The sequence below is a fragment of the Rhinolophus sinicus genome, linkage group LG06 (assembly GCF_036562045.2).
Source record: "Rhinolophus sinicus isolate RSC01 linkage group LG06, ASM3656204v1, whole genome shotgun sequence".
NCBI lineage: Eukaryota > Metazoa > Chordata > Mammalia > Chiroptera > Rhinolophidae > Rhinolophus > Rhinolophus sinicus.
This window is the reverse complement of record NC_133756.1, coordinates 165,289,713-165,311,224: the sequence shown is the minus strand read 5'-3', so window position 1 is coordinate 165,311,224 and position 21,512 is coordinate 165,289,713. Positions and strand designations below refer to the sequence as shown.

General features: G+C 63.5%; 2 protein-coding genes across 5 annotated transcripts in view; one reads left to right on the top strand and one right to left on the bottom strand.

The window, feature by feature from the left end:
• The window catches only part of LSP1 (lymphocyte specific protein 1), a 32,835-nt gene extending 16,829 nt beyond the window's left edge, over positions 1 to 16,006 (top strand). For 2 of the 4 annotated variants that reach the window (XM_019718538.2, XM_074336933.1), the window contains exons 2-11: positions 6,210 to 6,347; positions 7,861 to 8,004; positions 9,726 to 9,885; positions 10,201 to 10,287; positions 10,536 to 10,579; positions 10,749 to 10,830; positions 11,264 to 11,398; positions 11,689 to 11,766; positions 11,917 to 12,019; positions 15,555 to 16,006. In XM_019718538.2, the coding sequence (XP_019574097.2) occupies positions 6,210 to 6,347; positions 7,861 to 8,004; positions 9,726 to 9,885; positions 10,201 to 10,287; positions 10,536 to 10,579; positions 10,749 to 10,830; positions 11,264 to 11,398; positions 11,689 to 11,766; positions 11,917 to 12,006 (958 nt within the window). In that variant the 3' untranslated portion in view covers positions 12,007 to 12,019; positions 15,555 to 16,006. The remainder of the gene's footprint in view (positions 1 to 6,209; positions 6,348 to 7,860; positions 8,005 to 9,725; positions 9,886 to 10,200; positions 10,288 to 10,535; positions 10,580 to 10,748; positions 10,831 to 11,263; positions 11,399 to 11,688; positions 11,767 to 11,916; positions 12,020 to 15,554) is intronic. The other 2 variants (XM_074336934.1, XM_074336935.1) reach the window with 2 other exon arrangements.
• On the bottom strand, positions 12,532 to 18,386 carry PRR33 (proline rich 33). Its single transcript, XM_019718536.2, has 2 exons — positions 18,277 to 18,386; positions 12,532 to 14,496 (listed from the first exon to the last, which is right to left on the bottom strand). The coding sequence occupies exons 1-2, from the start codon at positions 18,298 to 18,300 to the stop codon at positions 13,126 to 13,128; spliced, it is 1,395 nt and encodes a 464-aa protein (XP_019574095.2). The 5' UTR covers positions 18,301 to 18,386; the 3' UTR covers positions 12,532 to 13,125.
• Between the last annotated feature and the right edge of the window lie 3,126 nt (positions 18,387 to 21,512).

Genomic DNA, 21,512 nt, shown 5'->3' with positions numbered 1-21,512 from the left:
ACGTGCCCTTGTACCTCGGGGCTGGGCCCAGGCACAGGAGCCCCTCTCCTGAGAGGGCTTCCTGCCAGCTACTCCCCTCCCCAAATAAAAGCTTGGAATAAGGAGCCTCCTCCGTGGCCCTTGGGCCACACTATGGTGGCGTCCGTGGTGCCAGGGGTGGGTGTTGGGGTCAGAGGAAATCCCACCCAGCTTTGGGCCCCTAGCGCCTGGTGGGAGAAGGGAGGAGGGGAGGGAGAAAGAGGGAGCCGGCAGGGTTGTACTGGGGTGTGGGGAGGGAAGAATCATGAGGACCGAAAACCTGGGCTGGATAGGACATGATGGAGCAGTGGCAGACATTGAGTATTATCAAGGGGGAGCAGAGAGCCCGGCCCAGGGAGGAATTTGGGGGAACCGTGGCACGTGCGTCTGTGGTGTCCGGCCCCACTTTTCAGCTGTGGAGTGGGGTGAGAAACCAGTGGCACCATGAGATGAGGGCCAGAGCTTGACCTGAAGAGCCCTCGGTGAGCAGAGGCCAAGGCCCTTCTCCCTGATCTGCCTGTGGGGTTGGGAAAGATGTACAGAAGGGGTTCCTTGGCTTTAGGGGCTCTGGGTGCGGCAGGTAGGGGTCCCCCAAACAAGAATCCCCAAGTGCTGCCCCACTGGGAAGATGAGGGGGTGTCGGGCAGAGAGCCCTAGCAGGGTCCCGCACAGACCACACTGGGTAGGATCTGAGAGGTGCGCCTGGGCCGGGAGAAGGGGTGAGGCCCGTCCAGTCCGTGGGTGGGTGCTCTGGGCGAATGTCACTGTCATGCAAACAGGCCCATGAGCAGGCTGCCGTGGCTTCTTCCCAAGGCAGGGCTCAGAGAGGAGAAGCTGACTGCTGGGGTTGCAGAGCCGTCGTCCTCCTCTGGGGGCTGGGAAGGGGCTGCAGTCATGGGCTGGGCAGGGTCCCCCTGCGTCCCCTCTTGGGGCCGCCCCAGGACGCCCTGCCTGAGGCCCGGGGCACTTAGTGCACATTGCAAGTGGGTCTCTCTCCTGCCAGTTTTGGGCTCTCAGAGATCTGCACCCCCAGCCTGAGCCCTTTGGGGTGTCATCCTCTCTCTGGTTGTGGGAGAAGCCAACTTTGCAGGCACATGTCCCCTCCTCCAGGGAGCCTGCCCAGGACCGGCCCACAAGGGCCAAGAGAAAAGTGGTGTGTGGCGTGGGCAAAGGGCATGGGGAGTAGGAGCTTAGCCTGGCCAGGGAGGGTCTCGGTTCTCACCCTGCTGGGGAGGGTCAGTGCTCCTTTTATCGCTGGGGAGTTAGAGGCTAGGCCTGGGGTCTCACAGGGAAGAGGGCTCAGAGAGACCATAGCCCTGTCCGTCCCAGCCACTGTCCTCCCTGGAGGGGCGGAGCTGCTGCCAGACCTCCTCCCTGCCCCTCCTCCTTGGGGTGACTGACAGACACTGGCCGCTGTCTCCTCCACTCAGGCCTCCCTCCCACCCTACGCCCCTGCCCCTTCGGGCCTCAGCCTGTGACCCTGAGGACGGCAGCAGGCTCCCCACCTCATGTCCCCTTCCAATCACCATCCACTCCACACCACACTCCTCCCTGCTCAGAACCTTCTGTAACCCTGGAGCCTCCAGCTTAGCTGCGTCCTGATTCCTCCTGAGACCGCAGCTGCCCCAGGCCCTTGGGTCCTGCCTGGCAGTGAGGACCATGGGGGGGAGTCAGAAGGAGCTAGCACAGAGCTGAACGCTGGGCAGAGGTCAGCGCCATCAGCCTCACATGTGGGGACACTGAGGCCCCCTGCAACAGTGTGACCTGCCAGTCCAGGAGCCTGGCGCTCTGGGCCTCAGCTCTGACATGCACAAGTTGCCGTGCGGGAGGAGAGAGGTCATGCAGGGAGGCAGAAGGGGCCTCAGGACTGGTACCCCCAGGGCTCTCCCTCATTAGCCTGTGACCCTCTCCTGCAGTCCCTCCCCACTGACCATCTCTGGGGGTCCCCACTCACCCCGCACCCTGCACGCCCAAGCTCAACTTGGTACCTCCCCCAAACCTACCCTGTGGAGCTCCCCATCTCTCCCACCCCCCACAGGCACAGGACGAATGCCCGGGGGTTCTGGGGGACACTGTCCCTTTGATCACCCCACCGTCCGTCCCAGCCTGTCACTTCTTCCTCCGAATGCCCTGCCTCCCCTCCCCTTCACATGCCAGCTGGGCCTCTTTGGAATGCCAGTTTCATGGTACCTGTGCTGGCGTGGACCTGACAGAGCTGCCCACCCATGTCCCCACAGCCGTCCCACCCTGGCCTGGCCACACGGGGTCTGCGGCCACCCACATTCTCGCCTGCGTGTTTGCCCTCACCCTCTCCCTGGCCCACAAACTCCTGCTCATTTTTCAGACCTAAGTTCAGCGTTGCTTCCTGAGCTCCCCTAAGCAGTGGGGTGTCTGGCGGCGTGTCTGCCTGGCCCACCAGGCTGTGACCACCAGGACAGGGGTTGCCTCCCCCCAGGCCCAGCAGGGCACGGGCACACCCAGAAAGGTGCCCCTGGAGGGAGGGTGGGCTGGACCAGCTCCAGGTTGGTGCAGAGCAGGTCCCTGTAGCTGCAGCCAAGTGCCCGCACCCCTGCCTGGGGCGCCTGGGGCTCTCTGGCCGCCCCACCCACCACCACCTGCTTGCTAGCTGGCTCAGGTTCTTTGTGCTCCAGGCTCTCCCTCCCCTCTCACAGCTGCACCCCCAGCTGCCCTGGCAAGGACTAGTGACAGCCAGCACCCTGGCAGCTCTGTACCCGCAGACCCTCCCCAGGCTGCCTGGGCAGGACCCTGCATTGCCCAACTTGTGAGAGGCACCCCCAGTTGTTGGGTGGGGGTGCTGTACTCTCCCAAGCCCCCAAGAGGGCCTGACCTCTGCCCTGGAGGCCTGGTCTGTGACCGAGGTGGTGGGCGCGTGGGCTTCCCTCCACCCCCGGAAGCCAGCGCTAAGAGGACCTCTACATGGGTCATTTCCCTCCACTCTCTGTCCCTTGTGGCCACTACAGTCACTTGAGGGGCCAGTACTTTGCAAGTGTCCACCCTGGTGCATGGTGTACGAGACCCCAGGGAGGCTGGGGACGGGGGTGGAGGACGAGTGCAGCTCCCCAGGCCTCCCAGCCAACTCCTGCCCATGGTGTTCAGGGGACTTGTGGTCAGGAGGGTCCCCTGTGGGCCTAAAGAAAAAGTTCCTGGTGACAGTCCTGGCCTGGCTATCCTCCCTGTGGCCCTTACCCCCAGCCGAGCCCCAAGCCCTCCCCATGACGCTAAGTGGACCTTTAGGCTCCTCAGAGAGGCAAGCAGGGCAGCCCACCTGCTGCCTGCAGGGGGCAAAGGAGAGATGAGACCGAGGTCTGGAGCCCCTTCTGGAGCCAGCCACGCTGGCAGGGGAAGAGGGAGGGGGAGGGCCAGGCCTGGTGCAGGACTGGCACCACTGGCCCTCAGTGGGGACTGGGGGCTGCAGAGGAAGCAGAGGAGGGGGGCCGGCGTCTTAAGTCAGGGGTCTGGAGGTGATGGACCCGGCCAGCGGGGGTGGGGCAGCCCCTGAACTCAAGGACCCCCACTGAGTGTGGGGAGCCCCACGCCTGCCCGGCCTGTTGGGGTCTGGCATGCTCTTGCACCTGGGTGGGGCAGGGCCCCGCGGTGGAGCCTGACGCGGGTGTGGAGCCCCACTCCGCGCCCCTCGGGCTGAGCCCTGGGCCTCAAGCATGGAGCCAGAACAGACACAGGAAATCGCCTAATTGCATTTGCTTAGGAACAGCAAATCCCTCGCAGCTGCAGCCGGCTGAGCTGGGGCCACAGGCGGCCGGCTGTCGCCAGCGTCCTGACAGCTCTGCTGAGCGTGCCAAGGGGTCTGGGCCTCTGGCCGGGGGCGCCTTTCCCAGGCCAGAGGCCCCCACCCCACCCCAAGAGAGCCACCCCCACCTCAGTTCCCAGAACAGAGCCCAGCTGTGGATCAGTGAGGGGCTGAGGTCATGGGAGGGGCCAGGAGGGGCCGCATTACTCACATCCTGGGGCAGCAGTGAGAGAAGGGAGGGGGTGGGAGGGAAGGGGCCTAGTTGGCTCCTGTCCTGGGGCTGCTACTCGGTCAGGGGCTGCTCACAGGGTAGCTGCTCGCAGCGTGGGGCTTTGGGGAGACACTGGGAGACCCCTACCCTGCACTCCCACTCTGCCCCCCACCCCCCGACTCCCTGACCAGCAGGGCTGGGGGCGGGGGGGTGTCTCATGCAGTGGTAAGAGCAGGGGGTGACCCTCAAAGGGGCCTCAGGGAGGATGTTCTCAGAAAATACTTCTTGGCCTCTCCCAGGGCCGTTGCCGGGGAGATGGCCGGGAAAACAGTAAACAGTGTGCTGGGGGGCTGGCTCTGCCTTTGGCCCTCACCTCGGTCCCATGTCTCAGCTGCACGTGCACATCCGTGTGTGTTCATGTGTGTGCATGGTGTGGGGTGTCTGTGCCCACATGTGGACTGTGGGTCTATGTGCCTACGTGGGTCTGAGCGTGGGGCTCATGAGAAAGTGTACATGTCTGTGTGTGCAAGGGAGGCCCAGCTGCGTGCTGTGTGTTTGTGTTCTGCCTGGTACAGGAGCCATGCACAGGCCTGCATGGGGGCTCCTGTGGCCTGGACACAGGGCCAGAGGGCGAGCCCAGGGAGTTTGTACATGTCTAAGCCTGAGACACAGTGTGGGCTCTGCACTGGCTGGTGTAGTGTCCCCAGGACTTGGTGGAGGGTCCGGGGAGTATTGTCCTGTGCAGGAAAGGCCCCTGGAACCTGAGACCAGGTTGAGGAGGAGATCAGGCTCAGTCCCAGGCCTCAGGCACAGGCACACACCCCACCTGGGCCCACCGCTCACACCCCACCTGGACCCAGGCACACAGCCCACGTGGGCTCACACACACACTCATGTATCACACATTGGCCCAAACACCCCGACTCAAACACATCCCTAGGCTTGTGCAGCTGGGACAGGGAGCGAGGGGAACAAAATGGCTGCCTCACCCTCCAAGGAACCCTCTCGGGATGCCCCTGGGGTCACCTCAGAAGAGGGGTAGGCACCTTCCTTCCACCCCACAGCATGGGACCCAGCTCTCTGCTCCCACCCACCGTTTGGAGGGGCTGCTGGTGCACACGGTGGGGAGGGACACCAAACCCAGCAGCTGCATGAGCACCCCAAGCCCTACCTCCCATGCAGAACGGGGCCCCACAGCCCCCAGCCAAGGGCTTGGAGTGGGAGGCAGGGCTTCATGTGCCACGTGATGGGACCAGGTGTGGGGATGAAGGGCTCCCTGGGGCCCGTGGGGGCGGCGTCAGGCGTCGGGGGTGGGAAGCCTGGGGTGTGGAGGCCTGGGTCCCACGGGCGCGGGGGGAGGGAGTGGGCCTGAGCTGAGGCTGTGGGGGGGCCTGGTTTTTGTCTGAGAGGCTCCAAGGAGTCTTAAGAGAGATTAGATCACGAGCTGGCTGCTGAGGCCTCAGGGCGGAGGCCCAGAGATAGCACTGCGGGGTCATTCAGCGGACACCGGCAGGAAGGGGCTGAGACCCCAGTGTGGGGCAGTGAGCCCTGCAGCAGTGGGGACCCGGGGCTCCCCTCTCGGGCTGTAGGGGGGCTGGGGGAGGAGGCAGGGCCGTGCTGGCTGGACACCAAGGGCCAGGGACGTGCTGGGCAGGGGCAGGGGCGGCCGGGCTGTGGACCCCCAGTCCCAGGCCACCCTTGCATGGCCCTGACGGACCCCGAGAAGCTGTGGGTGTCAGCACACCCTGAGGGAGGAGGCCCTCTTGAGCCTGACTCTGCAGTGAGCCTTAGTTTCCCCATCTTAGGAACAGTCTAGAGTGGCCACAGCTCTCCGTACCTTCATCGACACCTTCCCATGTCTTCCGGGGCCTTGCCTGGGGCCAGAGCCTCGCTGGCCTGTATCCTGGTTCTGATCAGGTCCAGGGGTGTAGCTGGTAGATGGGGAAGGAGGGTCTTCTCCGATCCTGTACACTGGGGGCCCCCTATCACCAGGAGGCACATGGATATCAGACGCCTACAGAGCCCTGGGACCTCCCCCCAGCCAAGGGCACCTTCACCACCATGTCACATGACCTCTGCCTAAAGATGGGGAAACTGAGGCCTAGAGAGGGCCGGGCTGTCCAGCCCCCTCAGCACACAGCTCAGCAAGGCCTGTTTGGGTGGGAGAAGTAGGGTCTGGGCTGAGATGTGACCGTCTCTCTGTGTCTCCAGGCTCGCCACACAGTGGGGTCTGGAGGATGGCGAGGAGGCCGCCCGAGAGCGACGCCGGCGGGAGAGGGACAGGCAGCTGCGGGCCCAGGACGAGGACGGAGGCAACCAGTCCCCAGAGCCTCAAGAGCAGGAGAAGCTGTAAGCCACCATGGCAGGTCACCGGGTCCTGCACCCTGAGAGAGGGGGCTGTGGTGGTCAGACCTCACACTGGGGGTCCCAGAGCAATTGAGACTGGAGAGGAGTCGGCCAGGAGTAGGGGCAGGACTGGGGAGTGTTCCTGGGTGAGGGTCGTCACAGCCCCGCATGTCTGTGGACTGTGCCGGATGCCTGGCCAGAGACACACGCAGCTCTTCCCGGCCAGGCTCCAGGCTGCTCAGGCTCTGGCCGCCTCAAGGGGTCCCAGCCTTTGCTTGGACCAACTCTGACCCCAGCTGCGTGGCCCTGGCCCCCGAGCCCCCCGCCCATGCTCCCTGCTGCCGGTGACTCATGGAGGCCATGTCCAACTTGGCAGGCTCCAGCCGGCTCGCTTCCTCCCAGGCCCAGGAGGCCTCCACGGCTGGGCTGGGCTGTTTTTCCAATATTGCCCCCTTCCCGGCCCCGTTTTGTTCCATTTTCTCCGAGTCAGCAGCTCTGGGCGGGGTGGGGTGTTGCAGCGGTCACGGCCCTTCAGACCAGGTCCTTGAAGAAGTAGGCAGAGGCTAAGGGGTAGGGGGGAGCCCACCACACCAGGACCAGAGGCCTGAGGTGGGAGGACAGGGTGCAGGGGCTTAGTTACCCTGCTGCCCAGGAAAGGAGCCTGAAGGCAGGGCCCTGGGAGCTCAGCTGGGAGAGCACAGGGAGACTGGTCACCCACACTCAGGGACATGGGATGCTGGGAGACACAGCCCAGCTCTCGGGGGGCCCTAGACCTATGGGAGAGACACAGCCCAGCTCTTGGGGGGCCCTAGACCGATGGGGGAGACAGCCCAGCTCTCGGGGGGCTCTAGACCTAAGGGGAAGACACTGCCCAGCTCTCGGGGGGCTCTAGACCTAAGGGGAAGACACAGCCCAGATCTCGGGGGGCCCTAGACTGATGGGGGAGACACAGCCCAGCTCTCGGGGGCCCTAGACCAATTGGGGAGACACTGCCCAGCTCTCGGGGGGCTCTAGACCTAAGGGGAAGACACTGCCCAGCTCTCGGGGGGCTCTAGACCTAAGGGGAAGACACAGCCCAGCTCTCGGGGGAGCCCTAGACTGATGGGGGAGACACAGCCCAGCTCTTGGGGGCCCTAGACCGATTGGGGAGACACAGCCCAGCTCTCGGGGGGCCCTAGACCTATGGGGGAGACACAGCCCAGGTCTCTGGGGGCCGTAAACTGATGGAGAGACAGCCCAACTCTCGGGGAACCTTAAGCTCATGGGGGAGACACAGCCCTGTCGGTGCGGAGCCCTGCCTTAATGGGGTGAGACACAGCCTTGGTCTCAGAAAGCTCCAGACTATGGAGGGGACACAGTCCTGCCCTCAGGGATCCTTGGATGTTGGGGAGACAGCCCGGCTGTGCGTGCTGCCTGTGTGGCACTCAGGGTCTGAGACAGGAGGGGTGGATGGGAGGTCACCCCTGCCTGGCATGCTGGCCCAGCCCCAGCCCCTGTGCTGTTCTCCCGGCCGCAGCCTGAAGGCCTCGGAGGCCCCTGAGCTGGACGAGGACGAGGGCTTCAGCGATTGGAGCCAGAAGCCAGAGCAGAAGCCTCGGCACAGCACGGCTGAGGAGCCCCCCGAGGGAGAGAGCACAGAGGGTGACCAGGAGGAGGACAGGCAAGTGGGGTCAAGCCTGGAGATGGGGCTGCCAGGCGGGGGCTCTCTCCAATGCCCCCAACCTGGGCCTGAGCAATGACCGCCGCTCCCCTTCCCAGCCAGCCCCCCTAAAGGCCCCCCGTGCCTGTGAGAGGGGGAGAAGGGAGGAAGAGAGCGAGACGGAGGGCGGCCCGGCAAGGGGCTGTGGGGAGAGGCGGTGAGGAAATCTCATTCCTGGGCTCCCCAGGGCCCTGGGCCCCATCCAGACCAGCTGCGGCCGGCGGGGTGTTGCCACATCTGCAGCCCACTTACGTAATGGAGGCTCTGGCCCCCGCCGCCCGCCCCTTCCTCCCTCGGGGCTGGCTGGCCTCCATTCCCACGGAGGGGAGCAGGTATTTCCAGATGTGCGGGCCCGAGAGTCAGCCTGGGGGACAAGCTTTCCAGATGTGCAAACGTGTTTGCTGGTCTGAACAGGGGCGGGCGGGGAGTGGGGGCCAAAGTGCCCCTGGGCCCAGGATGGGGGCTGCTCTTAGAGCCTCGCCCCCACCCAAGTTTTGGGGTCCAAGCTGCTCACTGCATTCAAGTCCCTCCATGTGCCCAGGGTCCCAGTTCTTCTCAGGAGCTCCAGCTGGGGGACAGAGTCCCCCGTTCCCTTGAATGTCACCAGACCCGTGTTGCTCCCACTCTGGGCCACCTCCCAGCCCCTCCAGGCAGCCTTGAGCTACAGCTAAGAACCCTCCCGTGGCACAGCCATCCTACAGGCTGACTCCCACACCCCACGATCTATCTGCCTAGATGAGGCCCTGTTTCTGGCTTGGCCTTCTGCCCACCAACCCCTCCAGGCCTCAGTTTCCCCCCCATCTGCCTCTGGGAGTTGGTGTACACTCTGCATTTCTCAAGTGGGGCTGGGTACGCAGGGTGGCCTGTCCACCGCCGGTGGGCCAGGCCTGCTCCTCCCTCCCCTTCTAGCGGCAGCCTTTCCTCAACAGCAGGGGGCGCTTTGCCTCTTCCGTGGAAGCTCCTGCTCTCCTCCCTGCCCCCGCACCCCCACCTGCCTGGCCCTGCATCCCGCCACAGCTCAATGGGCCCTCTGTGTGCCTGCCGTGGGCTGGACCCCGGCCCACCCTGGGCGGTGGGTCTGGGTCTTGGTTGGCACAAACACCAAGGGGACTGAAATCATGGAAAATGCAAGAATTTCCCACCTTCTTCTCCAGGTTCAGTCCCGCTCAAATGCAGAGCTGCTGGCTGCCAGCGGGCTGGCCTCCCTTCCCCTACATCCAGCACCGTGGGCCCCTCTCCTCAGGGATGTGGCCCTAGCAGTGACCCCTGCCCTTGCCTGTCCTCCAGCTGACTAGCCCCCACACCACTCACAGACCCCATCTCACCCCCACCCGGCAGACTTCTCCCTGAGGCTCACTCGCCCCACACAGAGCAGGGCAGCCCAGGCCACAGGGTAGACAAAGAGAAGCAGGACACGAGGCTGCGGCCTGTCCAGAGAGCCTGGAGGCCAGGGCCAGCCTCGGCACGGGGGTGACCTGCCCAGTGGGGCTGGGACAGTGGGCGCTGTTCCCCAAGGGGCCCAGGGAGAGGGGCCGGCTCTTAGTTCTTTGCACTCACTTCCTCAAAGAGGCTGGGGTCTCAGGATACCTTGGTGCTCAGGGAGTCTGACTCTCCCCATGTGGAACGGGAAGGGATTCGAACCAAGCAATAGCCCTCAGTCAGATCGCCCTCTTCCTCCACAGGCCCCTTGGGCACCAGGACGCTGACGAGGTGAACCCAGCCACAGCCTGCCTGGAGGGGTTGCATCTGCACCCCAGCTCAGAGGCCCAGGAGGGGCCAGAACCAGAGGTGACCGTCCAGGACAGTCTGGCACCAGCAGAGGCTGAGGAGGCAGATGAGCAGGTGACGGTGGCATCCCTTGGGGTCTGGGCTCAGTGTATTTCTGCTCCCTGCACGCTCTGTGGGCCTCATGGGACTGGCCCAGAGGGAGCCAGCACCCCGCCGGTAGACTATGTAGCCCCCACACTCAGAGTGGAGGGGGCTTAGTGATCTTACATGGCAGAGAATTCCAGAACCGAAGCATGTCAGGACTGGGAAGGAACTGAGGCCCAGGGAGGGGAGAGAGTTGGCTCCAACAGGTCCTAGGTGGGGCAGTGGGGTACACAGGGGGTGGTCATCTAGGCCCCATAACCTCAGATGTTCTCTTCCCGGCACCAGAAATGTCAGCAGCCCAGGACACCCAGCCCTTTGGTCTTGGAGGAGACCACCGAACACGGCTCACCTCCCCTGAGCCCCAGCACCAAAGTAGGTCAACCCCAAAGCCCGCCACCTTTCCCTCTCTGCCAGCGCGAGAAGCAGCTCCACGTCAGCCCCAGAATAGGGAACACTCCTGTTCATTCTCTGCCAGTGCCCCCAGCCCCACACTGCCCTCCCTCCCCCTTCCCCCCTCCCTCCCCACCCCAGCATCCAGACAGGAGAAACATTGGGGCGGGGGGTGGAATGTGGGCCTTGCCCTGGCTCCGGAGGCTCACGTCTCTGCCCGCCCTCCACAGCTCATTGACAGAACCGAGTCCCTGAACCGCTCCATCAAGAAGAGGTACGTCTGACTGTTTTCCAGACTAGGACTCAGGGTTTTCCCAGAGCGGGATAAGCGAGGAACCCAGAGGGTGGAGTTCTGGGAGGCTGAGGGGGCTCTGGTGGAGGCTCAGGGTGGAGTGTAAAAGTGAAGCAAGGGTCATGGGGCATGACCTTCTCCTACCCTCCAGTAACAGTGTGAAGAAGTCCCAGCCAGCCCTGCCTATCTCCAAGATTGATGAGCGGCTAGAGCAGTACACGCAGGCCATTGAGGTATGCTTGGGACCCTGCTTCTGCTGGCTCTCTCCTCCATTCATGCAGCCATTCCTCATCCAACCAATGTCCCTCCATCCAACCAACATCCTTCCATCAAACCAACACCCCTTCATCCAACCAACCCCCTCCGTCCATCCCATGCTCCCCCAGCCCTATGCCATGTGCAGTGTGAAGACAGCCCACATCTGTCTCGTAACCCACCATGTCACCTGTGCTCTACAGAATAAGGGGTGTTTCACAGGCACATTGACGGGAAGGATGCACATCTGTTCAGAGTGCTTTGCTCCCACCCTGCATTGGGAAAGCGTTCCTGGGGAAATACGGAGACACAGAGGATACTGTCTGTGTGGGAAAAGGTCTCATTGGGCCTCTCTGATGGGTCCCAGGTGGCTCTCCACTTAAGCAGTGCTGGGCTCTGTCTCCTCTGCAGACTGCTGGCCGGAACCCCAAGCTGGCTCGCCAGCCCTCCATCGAATTGCCCAGCATGGCCGTGGCAAGCACCAAGAGCCGGTGGGAGACAGGAGAGGTGCAGGCTCAGTCTTCCTCCAAGGGCCCCTCCTGCAAGGTAGGACCCCTTCCAGGCCAGGCTGGGCTCCTTTGGGGAGGCAAGTGTGAGACCACCTGGCTGGGCAGAGGGTGGGCAGAGGGAACACGGGCCTGTAGGGGAACTGGCCCCAAGCACGGAAAGTCACGTGGAGAAGGCTGGTTCCCTCCTCTCCATTGGGCTGTCATCCAAGGAGGCAGGTCCTGGGCCCCTGGCCAGGTGAGGCTAGGCAGGAGAGAAAGGCCCAGGCCTTCCAGTGCCCCCTAGTCAGCGGTCTGCATCTGTCACATGTGCCTCCATTTTGTCCCCAGGATATTGTAGCTGGAGACATGAGCAAGAAAAACCTCTGGGAGCAGACAGGAGGCTCCAAGACTTCATCCACAATTAAGGTAGCCTAACCGTGGTTGATGCAGGGAGGGTGGGTCCCACAGCTGAGAGCAACGTGGTGCCATCCTCGGTGCCTCTGGGAGGGCTTCCCGGAGGCACGTCTTCACCCTGATGCTGTGCTCACCTTTGCTCTTGGTCTCCTTCCCCAACAGAGCACCCCGTCTGGGAAGAGGTACAAGTTTGTGGCCACCGGACATGGGAAGTACGAGAAAGTGCTCATGGATGAGGGCTCAGTGCCCTAGGCTGCCCCTCTTGGTGAGTTCAGGCAGTAGCCACTTGTTGTGGGTAAAGTGGGCCATTCTGAGAACGTGGCGGCACGGACAAAGCCTGCTTGCCCATGTCACAGGCTACAAGGGAGTCTGGGAGGGCAAAATGCCCAGCCTCAGAGCTGGCCAGGACCCAGACGGCTCAGTCTCCCAGGCCCTGCGGATTTGCCCCCACCCCATCTGACACCGAACCCTGTTCCTTCCGAGGCCTCAACCCCGCTCAGCCATTCTCCGAAGGGGGAGCTCAAACCTCCCTTCTGGGAAGAGGCCACACGTCCACACTGGGCTCCTTAGGCAGCTGAGGTGTCCCCCGCCACGGAAGGGCTGGCATCGTAGGAAATGGAAGGGATGGAGGCCTGGGAGCTCAGGTCCCGCCCAGTGTGCACTGAGGGTCTGAAAGGGGCCCGAACCTTCGTGTCAGCCTCCTGCCCCAGTGGGGCCGCTCCAGTTTCCAGCACCGTCCCCCTCATCTGGTGTAGTCAGAAAGGTGACCCACTGCCATGGCGTGACACACTTTATTAGTGGCCTGGGTCCCAGGATCCGTTCACAGCACCCATTTCATCCTGGGGAGGGTGGGTCAGCCAGCCCCCTTTCTACGCTCCTTCCCCTCCTGAGTCCAGAGGCCTCCCCAAGGACCTCCGTGCCCCTCTCCCATCGACCTCACAGTTCACAGCCCAGAGTGTCCAGAGGCTGAGCCTGGCCTCCCTCCTTCCCTGCCAGGCTTCCCTGGAGACGGCGGCAGGCCCTCCACACCGGGTCAGTCTGTCCAGCCGTGTGCCTCACAGTAGGTTTGGGCATTTCTCCTTGAGCTTCATTCACGCTGTAAGCCCCCACGCTCTGCACACAGAAACCGACTCACCTCTGTCCCCACCTGCTGCCAGCCTCGCCCCCCCCACCCTGTTCCTCCATGCTCCATCCACCAGACCTGTCCCCCCTGACCGCCCAGTCACCTCCAGGTTCCCTGAGCCCCCGACTGGCCCCTCCCAGGTCCATCTGGCCCTGCTGCCTTCTTCAGTGGCTGTGGCTCCCAACTGGACCCTCAGCCCCCTCTGTCCACTCCATAGTTCTGGGCCCTGGGGCCGCCCTGCTGGCCATTCACCGGAGCCTCCACCCGGTCGCGGTCCGGTTGAAGTTCTTGGGCTGGGGGCTCAGCTCCAGGACCGAGTGGATGGTGGGGGGAGGCCGGGTGGCCACTTCCTGCAGCTTCCGGGCGTTGAAGTGGGGCCGACACAGGAAGGGCAGGCGGCTGAGGCCAGCCAGGGCGCGCCCCTCGTCCCTGGGCCCCTCTGAGCCTCCGCGGGACTCGGCCACCGACACGCGGTACAGCACCGCGTCCCACAGCCTTGACGCCCGGGAGGCGGGGGGCCGGGGCACCCAGTGGGCAGGGGCTGTCACCTCCTGTTCCGTGCGCTTGGGCTTCTGTTCCGGACCCAGGAACGGGGGCTCCTCTGCCTCCTGCATCAGCTGCTTCTTGAGGCGCGTCCAGCCGCTGAGACGAGGCTTGGGCGCGACTTTGGGGATAGGGCAGGGGTGGGGGCCTGACGGCGGGGTGGAGGCTGAGGCCCCGTGGAGGCTGGAGACCTGCTTGGTCTCGGCGGCAGAGACAGCCGTGGGGGGCTCCCCCAGGCTCTCATCATCAGGGGCCGCAGGGGCCGTCCCGTAAGCGGAGGGGCCCGGTGAGCAGTAAGTGGGGACTACAGCTACCACGACCCGGCTGCTGACCTCTCTGGGCCCCGAAGCCTGGAAGCTGGGGGTCGGCTTGGGCACAGGGGGCACCTCAGGCCAGGGCCTGGCAGCTGGGGCCCTGGTGGGAAGTGGGCGGATGTGGGCAACTGGGATCGAGGGCTGGGTCCCAGGAGGGCAGGGGACTGTGTCTTGGTCCTGGCCACCAGGCCCCCCATCTGGGGCTGTCTGAGGGGGCTCAGGGGTCCCAGCCCGTGGGGACGACACCAGCTGGATGTGCACCTGGCTGATGTGGGTGCCCCCCACTGCGGTGGCCGAGACTTGGGCAAAGCCACTGTGGGGCCAGGGGTCTTCTGGGGCTGGGGCTGTGAGCTGGGGCCCCGGGGCCTGGACGTGAGCTGCCAGACCCCTGCACTGCGTGAAGCTGAGGGAGAAGCAGGGCTTCTGCAGGGGTGATGCCACATGGTGGCTGACGGGTGTGGGGGGCGCGCGGGCCCGGGAGGCCACCACATGCTGGGCCTCGGTGGGGCGTGGGGCCGTGGTCTCCTGGTCGTGGCTGGCCTCGCTCACAGGGGACAGGGAGGTGCGAAAAGCTCCCTGCGGGGCAGAGAGCCCGCCCCCCGCCATCTTCTTCCGGGCTTCCTTCTTCAGTAGTCTCTGCAGACGCACGTTCTCCTTCCCAGGCTTGGGCATCAGGGGTGGGGGGGCCCCCGGGGGCCCCTGGGGACAGGGGACAGCCGCCTCAGGGGGTATCGAGGCAGTGGAGATAAGCATTGATGTGCCCTGGGGTGGGGAGGGACAGCCGTCAGCTGGCAGGGAGGGCACGTGGTCCCCCTGTTGTGCCGGAGGACCCGAGGCCCAGAGGAGTTACTGCCTGGCCAGCACAGCCCTGTTTCCTGAGCAGGGGGCACCTGCCAGGTGCATTCCAGACACATCTGTCGGCCGCAGCAACTCCATGGGGCGGCTGTGCCATCACCCCCAGTTAGAAATGAGCCCACAGAGGCCTGAGTCACTGGTGGGTGATGGACGAGGGCTGGAGCCTGCCTCCACGTGCTGCCTGTGTGCACCGCCAGGGCCGGGAGGCCCATGGGCCAGCTCCAAGTGGGGGGCACGTGTTGGGCCAGGCACCCACGAGGGCAGGAAGAGGGCCTGTCCGCAAACGCGTGAGGGGGCGCCGTGCCGTCGCCGGCCCGACCACAGGCGCGTCTGCTGTGAGCCAGGGGTGAGGTGGCGGCCAGAGGCTCAGAGAGCTGAGGCTGCATCATCAGAGGTAGATTGGCCTGGATGTGGGAGCCATTTCGCTGAGCTATGCTAAATGGGGTCTTCCCGCAGACCTCCTGGCTGGGGTGATCCCGGCCAAGCCGCCCGCCCTTGTTTCTGGGCGCCACGTGCTTGCAAGGACATTGACAAATGCTGTCTGGGCCAAGCCAGAGGCCGCTGGTGTGGGGGAGGAGGGAGGCCTGGGCGCCAGGGGCTCTGCCAGGTAGGAGGGGTCGGCCTGGAGAGGCGCCAGAGGGGTATGCCCCAGGGCTCATTTTGGGCTGCCTACCTCTGGGAGTCCAGGCCCCCAAGAACTCCAGGTCTATCTCTGGGGGCTGCCAGGCTAGCAGACAAACAGGTGATGGGCAACATTCCCTCAGCCTTGAGTCCCCAGAAGGGCCCAGGGCACCAGAGCTCAGCCTGGGGAAGCTGGCCTCCAAGATGGAGGTGGGTGGCTCCAGGTGGTGGGAGGGGGTGTGTGGGCAGGGCCAGGTTGGCCACCAGAGAGAGGCTGGAGGCTGGGAGAGGCAGGACCGCCCTCCTGGGACTGCCGCCTGAGTCCCCTCCCACCTGTGTTGCAGCTCTCCTGATGCAAACTGGCGGCTCCCTCCACACTCCCAATCCAGGCTCCCAGGAGAGAGTCCAGCCACATGTCCACCCCCAGCTCTGCTGAAGAAGCTGCTTCCCGTTGCCCACCTGGCAGCCCATGTCCCTCCAACACCTGCCACTGATGCAACCTCTATCCGTGGACCCTCCAACCTCTTCCCCCTCCTGCTCCCTGACCCCCTGGGCTCTGCCTCTCACAGCCCAGGGAGGAAAGGGACTCTCACTGATGCTTGGCGAAAGGCACTGTCCCCACAGAGGCCAAGAGCTCATGAGGGAGGCACAGCCTGTGCAGAGACAGGGCACCTTCCGAGGGACCTCCCAGTCAAGAGCCACCAATGCCTGCACTGGATGTTCAGGCCCTGTGTCCCTCCCTGCCCCCTGCTTGCAGCCCCCTCCATGTTGTGCAATAAAGCTCGTCCTGACCATGTTCTGGCCCTTCAGTGCTCACTAACTGCGGGAGTGACACGGGAGCAGGACTGGCTGAGTTGCAAAGGCCATCCCCCCCATAGGGCCGTGGGACCCAGGCCTGTGGCTTCTGGATTCAGACACTCTGTCCTGTCCCATGACTTCTGGGAGCTGAGGTGTGTGGTGGCCTAAGTTGGGGCACACATGACTGGCCTGATAGAAACTTCACAGCACCTGAAATAGTGAGCATTCTGCCTTGGGGTCATCCCGCATCCCAGCACCCAAGAGGTGCTTGGTGAAGGTTTGGGGGATGGACAGATGGGCGGATGATGGATGAATGGGTGGATGGATGGATGGATGGATGGATGGATGAATGGATGATGGATGGATGATGGATGGTTGGATGGATGGATGATGGATGGATGATGGATGATGGATGGATGGATGGATGGATGGATGATGGATGGTTGGATGGATGGATGATGGATGGATGATGGATGATGGATGGATGGATGGATGGATGGATGGATGATGGATGGATGGATGGATGGATGATGGATGGATGGATGGATGATGGATGAATGATGGATGATGGATGGATGGATGGATGGATGGATGGATGGATGGATGGATGGATGATAGATGGGGGATGGATGGATGGATGGATGGATGGATGGATGATGGATGGATGGATGGATGATGGATGGGTGATGGATGGATGGATGATGGATGGATGGATGGATGGATGGATGGATGGATGGATGATGGATGGATGATAGATGGGTGATGGATGGATAGATGGATGGATGGATGGATGGATGGATGGATGGATGGATGATGGATGGATGGATGGATGGATGGATGGATGATGGATGGATGGATGATAGATGGGTGATGGATGGATAGATGGATGGATGGATGGATGGATGGATGGATGGATGGATGGATGGGTGATGGATGGATGGATGGATGGATGGATGGATGGATGGATGGGTGATGGATGGATGGATGGATGGATGGATGGATGGATGGATGGATGATGGATGGATGATGGATGGATGATGGATGGATGGATGATGGATGGATGGATGGATGGATGGATGGATGGGTGATGGATGGATGGTGGATGGATGGATTGATGGATGGATAGGTAGCGGCCAACCTCCCCAAAGACAGAGTAAATATGGCAGTTCAGAAGTATTAAAACTCAAAAAAGTCACGGCCACCTTTCTCACTCTGGCCCAGCTCTGAGGCAGCATCTAGGGGACAGTGCTGTCTCCCTTCTCAAGCTGGATTGGACGTCAGCTGAGGGCAGCGGGTGGAGGCAGTCTCAAGGTCCACCGCTGGGCAATTAGCCAGGACCAGAGTGGACAACCCAAGGGGCAAGAGGCAGGTGGGGTGGATGGTGTCATGGAGGCACCGTAGGCGCTGCGCTGACCACCCAGCCCCTCTAGGAACCATCCACATCGAGCCCAGCCTCGGGGACGAGGACCCATGCTCTCTCTTCTCTGAGTACCGCTAATGCCCACTGCTCAGTGATCAGGACCCGGGGGCCAGTGCCTGCCCACCACAGAGGATGAGAGGCTCAGAGGGACCACTGCTCAAAGGGTACCTTGCTGGGGTAATCCCCTCACTATCTGTCCTCCTGCCTGGGAGGCCCCACCCGACAGCCCCTGCTCCCCAACTCTGGGAACCAGAGTTGCATACACAGGAGATAGAAGAACCGTGACCTACAGATCGCATAGAAGCACCCAGGGTGTGTGGGGCAGCAGCCGCGTGAGGCCCGGGATAGCGCTGTGTCAGCAGCTTCTACCTGGAGCCTGGCAGAGCCGGAGCCCATGGGGCTGGGTGGACTGGAGCTCCAGCTGGCACCAGGCGGGGCCCAGTTCAGCTCAGGGCTCCCAAGAGACGTTCAAGGTCCCTTGGGCCCTACCACCCCCAACAATGCACATTGGGGGGTCAGGCCCCGATCGAGGGACCCCTGCCCTCCTTCACCACTCTGGGGGTCGCTCCGCAAGGACAGCTGGAGCCAAGACGCATGGGGGCTGCCCCTCCCTGTCTCTGCCAGCCTCGCTGACTTTGGAAGCCCACCCCACACTGTCCCCGGGCCCAGGCCCTACACAGTCCTTAAACTCTTCTTGGGGTTGAGACCAGCCCCCAGCACACCTGGCTGGGCCACCCCATCCCCTGCCTCCCCCCAGGTCTCCAGTTCCCCTGTGGACCCCAGGCAAGGCCCCTGCCCTGCCCCCCTCCTCCCACCCAAGCCTGGCCGGTAGATGGGGTGTAGATTACCTGTGCAGGTCCTCGGCAGCCCATCCTCGGTGGCCCATCCAGCAGTGCCCGCGAGCACTGTCCTGCTGTACATGGGCCTGGCGCCCTGAGGGAAGGCCACCGATACCCAAAATAAAATCTGCCCGGTCCCTCTGACCTCAACGCCCTATCTCTGGCTCAGCCAGCTCATGGGACAGCACCTGCCAGAGGCCAAGGCCACTGAGTGGGTAGCCACTCTCCTCTGCTGGCTGAGCAGGGCCACTGCAGGGGCCGTGGCAGGCCCAGCGGCAGATGCAGTCCCTAAGACCACCCTGGGCCAGGGGCGGGATGCAGCCAGCAGCTCCTGAGCGTGAGGCCTTCGCAGTCTGAGTGGAGTGGGTGCTTCCCAGGGCTGCCCAGGCCAAGCTCCAGCACAGCCTGCAGACGAGGCCAGCTGCTCCCTGATATGCCGTCCCCATATGTGTACCTGCAGCTGTGTGCTTGGGGGGCAGGACGGGGGGGTCCTCAGGTCTCTGTTAGCAGAGCAAGAGGCACCAGCCTGAGAAGGGACATCAGCCCCCACCAGGGAGGAGGAGACAGGCAGGGCAGCCCCAGGAGCCGCCCAGGGGCTCCACATTGATCCCACTGGGCAGTGGGCCCAAGTTGGCCAAGGGTCAGGGCTGTGTGTGGCCGCCACACCCTTGCCCATCAAAGACCTGGACAGGTGAAGGAGAAGGCATCAGGCCGGAGGAATTCAGACTTCTGACCAGGAGGGCCTGGACGTCCCCAGCAGCTCCGGTCTCAGGGGCTTCCGACTGCCAGGCGCTGGGGGAGGCAGGCTGAAGAAGGCCTCCATCTGCCCCCCCCCTTGCTCTGTGACCGTGGGCACATCTCTGCCTGTCTAGGGACCCTCTGGCCTTATCTCCAACTTATAGGGATTGAATGAGGTGCCCACGAAAGTCTTCCAAAAGCCTCTGAGAACCCAGAGTGGGCGTGGAGCAGTTAGAGCTGGGGCTGGGGTGTGAGTCTCTTGCTAGGGGTCATCCTGAAGCCCCTGATTCTAAGCCTCCAGAGAGCAGGGACCTCGCCAGCGTCTCCTGGAACCCCCTGTCCTGGGTGCCAGCCCACCAGCTGTTGCCGTGTATCAGCCGTTCCATGGACCTCATCGTCCATGATCGGCTAGCCCTGGCCTGTGCCCAGGGGTTTCTGGAAGGAGGTGTCGGGCTGCTCTCAACCCACTTGTGCCTCAGTTTCCCTAACCCAAAGGGCAGGGCTGTGGGACCTCATGGTCTCACTGGCGAATGTGGGGACCACTAGAGGCTCGAGCGAGATGTCTGCCGGTTGGATGGTGCCACCTGGAGTCCTGAGAAAAGAAAAGCCAAGCCCCATGGGTACTGGCCAAGCCCACTGGGAGTGGCACACAGAGCCCGGCCTGTGGGAGACAGCCCTGCAAGGTTTGGACCCCCTAACGGGGGGTCCAGCTCCAGGCTGACAACAGAGCGGTGGTCCCTGGCACCAGCTCCAGGGGACATGCCAGCCCCCTGCAGGTGGACTTATTTCTCTTGCCCATTTATTCTGCGTGCCCCAATGGCATCTACCCAGAGGACCGGGTCTGGCCGCGAAGTGTGGCTCGGACGTGAAGGGGGCTTGGCCGATGACACAGAGTCACCCATTCCATGGAGGTTTCTGGGCCCCAGTCACTTCTCTGATGGGGGAGGCAGAGTGGGCTGGGGATGATGTGTGACGCAACCTGGCCCGTGCAGACCCCTTTTCTGGGCAAAGTGCACTGCCACCGTCACCTCGGACGGAGGAGGCAGCTGGGCTGGGGAACTTGGGGTCCCAGCTCTGGGGACCCCTGCACCAGCCTGTCCCAAGGAGAACCTTTGCTGGGTCCTTGGGGCCACCCGACACCTTCCTGCATCCTCCTCAGCCATCAAGAATGTGCCTGCTGTCGGGGGAGTAAAAATAGAAGCTGACACTTCCTGGGGGAGGAGGGTGGACCTTGCCTCCTTCTGTAGACACGTCCCCATCCTCACCTCCTCGAGCCTCCTCCTCAGCTATTCCTATACTTGGTAAGGGGCCTGCATGGGCACAGCCCCTTTCCCGCCCGCCCCACGCGCCCCGGCCACCCAGCCCCTGGCCAATCGCTGCTGGGAAAGATCAAGTGTCACTATAACATGAGGGCATAAGGCCGTGCGTGCACTGCCTGAGACGGTCCTGTCCACAGGGAGCTCCAGCCCTTCCTCCAGACTCGGCCACAGGTGGGTATGGCCGAGAGCAGCTGGCCTGGGGCTGGGCGAGGCCTGCCCGGCGTTTGAGGCACATGCTGGGGTCCCAGGATGCTGAGGTTCCAGGATGCCCTGCTTCCAAGAGGCTCAATGACCCGGGACCCCAAGGGGCTGGGGGGCTAGCATCGTGTGCTGAGCTCTTAGAACAGTGTGAGAGCAGCCACTCCACACCAGAATGCAGCCCCCGCCCCCGAAGGAGGGAGGTGGGGCTCCCAGGCGAGCTGGGGAGAGGTGGGGGATTGGAGACCGTGCAGCCAGGAAGGGCGCTGCCCGGAGCTCCGAGGGCTGCCTGCTGCCAAGCCCTGGCTCACCCCCAGGCCCATCCTGGCCTTCCCACCGGCTCCACTCAGCTCAGGGCGCCAGCCAACTCCTCATAGGAGCCGGGGCCTCTGGGCCCCAAATGGCCATCGCCGTTGACAACTAAGGCAGGGGCTTGTCTCAGTCACCCCAGGGCAGAGTGGCTAGGACAGGAGTGGACAGGGCCAGAACTGAGGCAGGACAGAGGGAGGAGTGTGGAGCTGGACCGCTGTCCTGCTGGCCCAGAAGACACGTGCCACCTCTGCCCAAGGCGGGAGGAGGGCTGCTCCTGAGAGCTGCCCCATGCTCCTTGCCCTGGCACCCTTTCCACCCTTCTCGGTGTCCCCATCAGATCAGGACTCAGCTGTCCCTCCTGACGTCACCCAGACCGAGCTCCCTCACTGGTATCTCCTTTTCCGTCTTTACGGCCGTCCTGGGAGGAGACAGATGGGCAAGCAGCCACCATCAGATGGGACACGGTCAGGGGCTCACAGCGAGTGAGTGGCAGGGCCTCCTGCCTCCCCACCCCCCAGCACATCTTGTCACCTGGGAAGGAGGGTGTGTGTCCCCCAAGGAACACTGACCTCAGAGGCTATTTTCACCCTCGCCCCTCTGAGGGCAGGACATTAGATGGACAACTGGTTTCCTTCTCAGCTGTCGGAATGCCACCCCCTGCCCCCAAGCACACCCCAT